At 57.9% G+C, this 7,126-nt stretch overlaps 1 protein-coding gene across 1 annotated transcript; it reads right to left on the bottom strand.

The window, feature by feature from the left end:
* Positions 1-633: 633 nt before the first annotated feature.
* On the bottom strand, positions 634-6,598 carry GOT1 (glutamic-oxaloacetic transaminase 1). Its single transcript, XM_074159181.1, has 10 exons — positions 6,379-6,598; positions 5,883-6,064; positions 4,828-4,951; positions 4,474-4,586; positions 4,176-4,280; positions 3,442-3,592; positions 3,140-3,305; positions 2,868-3,010; positions 1,052-2,582; positions 634-970 (listed from the first exon to the last, which is right to left on the bottom strand). The coding sequence occupies exons 1-9, from the start codon at positions 6,491-6,493 to the stop codon at positions 2,443-2,445; spliced, it is 1,239 nt and encodes a 412-aa protein (XP_074015282.1). The 5' UTR covers positions 6,494-6,598; the 3' UTR covers positions 634-970; positions 1,052-2,442.
* Between the last annotated feature and the right edge of the window lie 528 nt (positions 6,599-7,126).

The following is a 7,126-nucleotide window of genomic DNA, read 5'->3' as shown; positions in this document are numbered from 1 at the left end:
AGCCCTCTGCTGTCCCCTCTCCAGCAGTTCCCTGTCCTTCTGGAACTGGGCAGCCCAGAACTGGACCCAGTGCTCCAGATGGGGCCTCCCCAGGGCAGAGCAGAGGGGGAGGATGACCTCCCTCCACCTGCTGGTCACACTCTTCCTGATGCCCCCCAGGATGCCATTTGCCTTCTTGGCCACAAGGGCACATTGCTGGCTCATGGGCATCCTGTTGTCCACCAGGACTCCCAGATCTTTTTCCTCAGAGCTGCTCTCCAGCAGGTCACCCCCAACCAGGCGGGGGCTGACCAGGTCAGCAAGAGCTTCCCAATTTCTCCCTGTGACCCCAGGCTCTCTGTCACTCGTGCTGCCAGGAAAGCGCTCGGCAGCGCTTAGAACCCCATCACAGCAGCGCAGACAAGGGCTGGGGAAGAACAGGAGTTAATGTCGTGCTGTTGCAAACACAATAGTGGGATACACGTGCTGGTAGAGCCTGACAGATAGTGACAGAAATCCCATAAATTTGCTGATAAAAACTTCAGCTGGAATAACTGCATCTCCGTCTGGGCACTGCCCTTCTCAGGAAACACCCAGCAATTGAAAGGAGGCCAGAGGAAAGCAAGGGCTGGAAAACAACCTACCCCAAAGGCTGAAGGAAACAGGGTCGCTTAATCTCAACCAGTAAAGGATGTGAAGGGGAGAGAGGAAGTTTTCAGATACATAAAAAGCTGTTGCAAAGAGGAAAGGAATAATCTGTCCTCTGTTGCCATGGTAAATGGGATAATGAGCTTACACCACAGAAAGGGAGAAATTTAGGTCACTCATTAGGAAAGCCAAGGCTAGTGCGGCTAGCAAAGGACTAGTGCCGATCGTGTGTGGGGTGAGGCAGGCTCCACACCTGGAGGGCTGCAAGAACAGAAGCGTAGGCAGAGGTCAGAAATAACAAGAGGAGAGCTGGTTCCTTCAACTCCCTCTCCCGAGATCGCCCCTAAAAAAAAAAAAAATCACTCTTTAACCACTGCCCCATCATTCCAGCTGTGGGTGGATGCCTAGAGAAAAAGCTCCCCACCTGCACGAGGAAAGGCTGCCTTCAGCTCACTCTCTTGTGTGACACGAATGCTGTTTTGAGAAGGACAAACGAGAGCCCATGCGCTGTCTCTCTGCAAACACAGCAAGGGAATAAGGCACCATTTCCACCTTTGCTGTCCAAGCTGCAGCACAAGCGAGATCCACCAGGGCAGCAGTGACTACCACCGACCGACCCAAGGAAAGGGACTGTTCCTCTTTCTTCCCCAAGATCTTGGCAGGAGGCTGCTCTATCAAGGTGATAATATCAGATCACAGATAGAGCTGCAAACAGGGACTGCAGAGAGCAGAAGCAGATGGTCCCAGCTCTTTTCCAGTGCCAGAAACACAGGCTGTTGCTGACAGGCCCCGCTGAAGCCAAGGGGAGTAGGTGATGGTTCACCAGGGGCCTGCTGAGAAGGAAGAAGAGGGAAGATCCGCTTTTTGACACATAGACAGCAGGCGGGGAGCTCTGGGCCAGGGAGGGATTGCAGATGGATGGGTAACACACAACCCTCCAGAAAGCAAGCACATGGAGATCAAGAGGAGAGGCCGGACAGCAGAGGGCAGGGGGGGCAGCAAGAGGAACACAAGCCAGACGTGGGAAGAACAGGTCAGCTTCACGTAGGGTCACGGGGAGCTCTCAACTACACTTTCACAACAGGACTGTGCCCTGTTAGTAGCAACCATGATCATCAGAGCTGCAAAGCTGCAACACACCACAAGGGAGAAAGGGAAAGCCTTGAAACAAACGGAGTAAGACCCAGCAGACAAACCAGGATGCTGAGGCTTTAACCTCAGCCTGGGAAGAGGCTAGCACAGCCTGACGGCACGGCATCACACAAGGCAGGGGTAGTGTTCAGAGATGGAGGTTTAATCTTCTGTCAGCAACACAAAGCAGCAATTACCACAATTACGAATGTTTGCTCACTTAAGACTCAGAACTGGGCGGGGGGAAAGCTAGTGACAGCTTCAACCCTTCCCCAAAATACTAATGTGACATTAGTTTACAAGCCATACGAGATCCCGACTGATTTGGGCTGTTATCCTACAGCATATTGCACCGGCACCAGACTTCACCTAGATCAAACTGAGCAGTTACAGGGAGCTGATTTTTACGTGCAGCTCTAAGTTCCTGAAGATCAAGCCGCTGTCAGTCAAACAAGAGCCAAAGCAGCTCATGCTGCTCCCACCCTTCTGGGGCCACTGCCTTACCCATATTGCAAGGGGTATTTCAAAAAATATCAACAGATTATTATCCCTGATTGAGCTACTGCCCCCATCTTTATTAAACCCTCAAGAGGTGTGGGACAAGGCAAGCCACGAGCAGGGAAAGACACGGGACTACACACTACAGCTTTGGTGACTTCATGTAAGTTTGGTTGTTCGTGTGCTTCACTGGATTTTTGTGACAGCTTCATGGATGGACTTGGCCACATAATCCAGGTTCTTGGTAGTCAGGCCACACATGTTGATGCGCCCACTAGCCATCAGGTAGATGTGTTTTTCCTTGATCATGTACTCCACTTGCTTAGCTGGGGAAATAATTGGACATCAGGTCAGAGCAGTAACCTCACAGCTCAGAAAAACCCAAAGAACCAGTCAGGGCTGCTTGAATCTTTCACAACAAGCAAAAAACTTCCAGCACTGGTCACTAAAATGCTGCCTGATGCTTCATCCCTACCCAGGCACAGAGGCAGTGATACCAGGCCTCCAGAGAGGTCCCCAAGAGATTCTTGCCTGGACTGCTTCAGCCCAGCTTACGCCCAGCAAAACTCTCCTCACCCAATCTTCCCTTCACCAGGTCACTTGGTACTTACGGTTCAGCCCTGTGAAGCTGAACATGCCGATCTGCTCCGTGATGTGGTTCCAGGTGCCCGGGGTCCCAAGGGACTCCAGGCGAGACCGAAGCTCTGACCGCATGAGCAAGACACGATCTGCCATCGTCTTCACATTGTCTTTCCTGAAGAAAGCAAGAAAGAGAGCGTGAGGACAAGCAGCTGCCTGGTTTGGAGCCACGTGGCCAAGGCTGGCACTCAGGGAGACAGCTTCCCCCTCCTTCCCCTCTCCCACCAGCCCTGGCCACACGTACCACTCGGCAAAGAGCTGCGGGGAAGAAAGTGTAGTTGCCACAATGCGCGCTCCCTGGGAGGGAGGGTTGGACCAAGTGGTGCGCACAATCTTCTCCATCTGGGAAAGCACACGCTGCACGTTGTCTGCATCCTTCCCCACCACAGTCAGGTTCCCCACACGTTCATCTGTGGACAAGCCAAGATGGGTGAGCCATCGGTCCCACACATCATGGCGATGCAGAGCTCTCCCCGCCCCCCAGCATGCCAGCCCCATCTGCCTTGAGTATGATGCCCCTGGGCCAGTTTACTGCCAGACACTCACTGTAGAGCCCAAAGTTCTTGGAAAACGACTGTGCACAGAAGAGCTCAAAGCCCTCGGAGACAAAGTATCGCACAGCCCAGGCGTCCTTGTCCAGGCTGCCAGAGGCAAAACCTTGGTACGCCGAATCGAAGAACGGAAACAGGAACCGTCGCTGCAAGGAGGAACAGTGTTAGAGGGAAACCCCTCCCCCACAACCTTCACTTTCCCCCCCGCTGTCCCCATAGGAGGGAAAAATGACCATTGAGCTTCTGGGTGAATACAAAGGAAACATTGTCCAGCAACACCAGACTGGAATACTTTCTTTCTACTTGGGGTAAAGGAATAGGAAGACTAAAGTGGTCAAGAAAAGGCCAAATGCAGGAAAAAACTACAGCAGCTGCCTCCTCCCCATTCTGGGGGACACAGAGCACAAGAGATCCCTCAACTCACATCCTACTATCCGGCACCCGTGAAAGCAGGTGCCCCTGGAGAATCCTTCCAGCATGAGAAACCTCACTGCAGCCCATACCACAGAGTCTGAAAGCAAGAACTTGGAGGCACGAGCAGAAGTGGGATGCTTCTATTCTCTGAGCACAGAGGAGCAGCATCCTGCCAGCCTCTCCCTTTAACACCTGCCCTGTGGGACTCTTCCAGCTCCTGCCACATCTCATGCCATTCCCTACAGCCCACATCCAGCTGGCTCAAGAGCTATCTGTCCCCTCAAGTACTGCTTTAGCCCCAGCAGCAGCCCATACCTTCATAACAGCAGCGATCTGCTTCCACTGGTCCGGAGTAGGGTCTGTGCCCGTTGGGTTGTGTGCACAGGCATGGAGGATGAAAATGGAGAACTCTGGAGCTTTCTGAGAAGAGAGCAGGTCTTGGTCATGTGCACCAATGAGACTGGGCACCCACAGCAGAAGGAGAGGCCCCGTGCTGCTCTGGGCACCAGCAGCTTCTTTCCTAGAAATCCACTTCCAGGCACAGCACACGAGCCCAGCCAGCTGCTGGCAGCACAGCACCAAGCTCAGCCTGTCCCATGCCAGTTTTACTCACCTCCATGTCATCCAGCAGCCCCTGGAGATCCAGACCCCTCTTGGCAGCATCCCAGTAGTGGTAGGTTCTGATATCTTTAAAGCCAGCATCCACAAATACAGAGTTGTGGTTCTCTGAGGAAAGAAATCACTTTTCAGAAAAGCAGGCCTCACCTCCAACAAGCGACCTTCTCCAGTCCCAGTATCTCCCTAAATGCCACCAAAATATGTGATGGAGACACTTACACTCACTTTACCCACAAGGGAAAGGCTCCTCTCCCACTGCCTAGGCCCCAGCAAGGAGCTCAGCCATTCCTCCCTCGCTGACCCACAGGGCTCCCTGCACGGAAGCGGCCACACAGGCGACAGCACTCACCCCAGGACGGAGCAGAGATGTACACCGGGGTCGCCGTGTTGTTGTTTCCATTGTACCACCGCCTCAGAAACTCTGCACCAATACGCAGAGCGCCCGTCCCACCCAAGGACTGAACGCTTCCAATCTGCAACAGAGAGAGTTGCCAGCAGGGTCCACCCGGTTATCAGTGCACAGGGAGCAGAGGTGTTCGCAACAGCAAGACAGGATCATAGAATGGTCAGAGTTGGAAGGGACCTTAAAGATCATCCAGTTCCAACCCCCCTGCCATGGGCAGGGACACCTCCCACCAGACCAGGTTGCTCAAAGCCCCATCCAGCCTGGCCTTGAACCCCTCCAGGGATGGGGCAGCCACAGCTTCTCTGGGCAACCTGGGCCAGGGTCTCACCACCCTCACAGCAAAGAATTCCTTTCTAGTATCTAATCTAAATCTCCCCTCTTTCAGTTTAAAACCATTACCCCTCGTCCTATGGCTCCACTCCCTGATCAAGAGTCCCTCCCCATCTCTCCTGGAGCCCCTTCAGGTACTGGAAGGCCGTTATAAGGTCTCCCCGGAGCCTTCTCTTCACCAGGCTGAGGATCCCAGACATGCTCCCAGGGGTTACCCCAGCCAGGACACCATCCCCTCTCAGTGGTCTTCAACCTCCCTCGGCGCCCAGGCCCATCCTGACACAGTTATAAATAGACTCCAGTTGTTTCTGCTACTTTTTGGCACAGAGCAGATCCCTAACTGGTTCAGGAAATGTGGTCTATTTTCTGACTTCAGTTTCCCGTGGGACAACCCTTAAATGATGAAGGGAAAAACAAATTCCAATCACAGACCACCTTCGGTCTTTCCCCAAAAACTACAACCACTTGTACAAAGGGCTTCACATCCCCCGGTTCATCAAGCGACCTACAACCAGCAAAGGCCACATCAGAGAAAAATCCCCAAATCCTGCCAAAATGCAGCTACTCCACACGTTTCTGCTCTTCTGCTGGCTCCGCTGCAGAGACACCCCGGGGACCCCGGCAGGTCTCCCAGCAAGGAGGGGTCTCGCTGCCCACCCACCACCTACCCGCTTCTCCTTGATGGCGGGGCTGTCGTCACCCAGGGCGATGCGGGAGGCGTTGGCCCGGAACTCGGGCAGGCCCAGGATGGGCAGGTACTCGTGGTTCAGGCTGTTGTCGCTGGCGATCATCTGCTCCACCTTCCTCACCACCGGCAGGACCCATGGCTGCCCCTCGTCCGTGCGGTAGGCTGCCAGGAGAGGGAGAGCCGTCCGTTCCGCGCCCGGGGGCACGTCGGGCCTGCCCGGGGCACCGACACCCGAGCCCGGCGGGCAGGCCAGCGCGGGGCCGCGCCCGCGACCTTGAGGCCGCCGGTTACCCGCCGCCCGCCCCCCCGCCCGGCACTTTGCCAGGCGCTACGCGGCGCCCGGTGACCTTTCGTGCCCGGGCACCGCTGCTGCCGCCCAACCTCTCCAGCAGGCGCCGGGCCCGCCGCGGGGACCCCGTCCGGCCTCCCCCCCGCGGAGAGGGGCCCCGCCGGGCCGGGGAAGGCCGCGGACTCACCGCCCACGCCCAGGTTGACCTTCCGCGAGTCCCCGTCCTCCCGGAAATCCGCCGTGAGCTTGAAGACGGCGACGGGCGGGGCGCGGGGGACAGCGGTGAAGATGGAGGCGGCCATGGCGGCGCGGCCCCCTCCGCTCCGCTCCGCTGGGGTCCGGTAACGGGCGGCGCGCGGCGCCTGGAGGAGACGCTCACCTTCACCGGCGGGGGCGGGGCCGCCGCGCGCCGCGGCCAATCAGCGAGCGGCCAGCGGCCCCGCCCCCGCTGTTCCCCGGGGCGGGGCGCGGGCAGCCAATGGCGGCGGGGGACGCAGGGCGGCCACGGCCGCCGCGCGCGGTGACACTGGAGGGGCGGGGGCGCAGGCGCTGCCTATTGGCGGCCGGCGGCTCCTTGGCCCCGCCCCTTCCGCGGCGCGCGAGGATTGACGGGGCCGCTCCGGGGTGCAGCCCCCGGGGGCGCGGGGCGGTGACTGCCCTTAACCGGGGCCGGGCGCCCGGTCGGGGGGTGCCGCAGGCCGGGGGCGCGGGGCCGTCACAGGGGCTGCGGGGGTGCAGCGTCCGGTGGGGGGGGGTGTGACCCGGCGCGGCAGCGATAGGGTGTGGGGTGGTCTCGGGTGGCGAAGGCCGTGGAACGGGGTGCTGCTGGGGATGCCGGGCCCGCGGCAGCGCTGCTCTGCGGCGGTGCTCGGGGGTGCAGCGCCCGGGGGCGCCGTGGTCCCCGCAGAGGGGGCCCGAGGGACACGGGAGCACAC

This window comes from Numenius arquata, chromosome 15 (genome assembly GCF_964106895.1).
Source record: "Numenius arquata chromosome 15, bNumArq3.hap1.1, whole genome shotgun sequence".
NCBI lineage: Eukaryota > Metazoa > Chordata > Aves > Charadriiformes > Scolopacidae > Numenius > Numenius arquata.
Note: the sequence above shows the minus strand (reverse complement) of the source record. Positions and strands in the feature narration are given on the sequence as shown.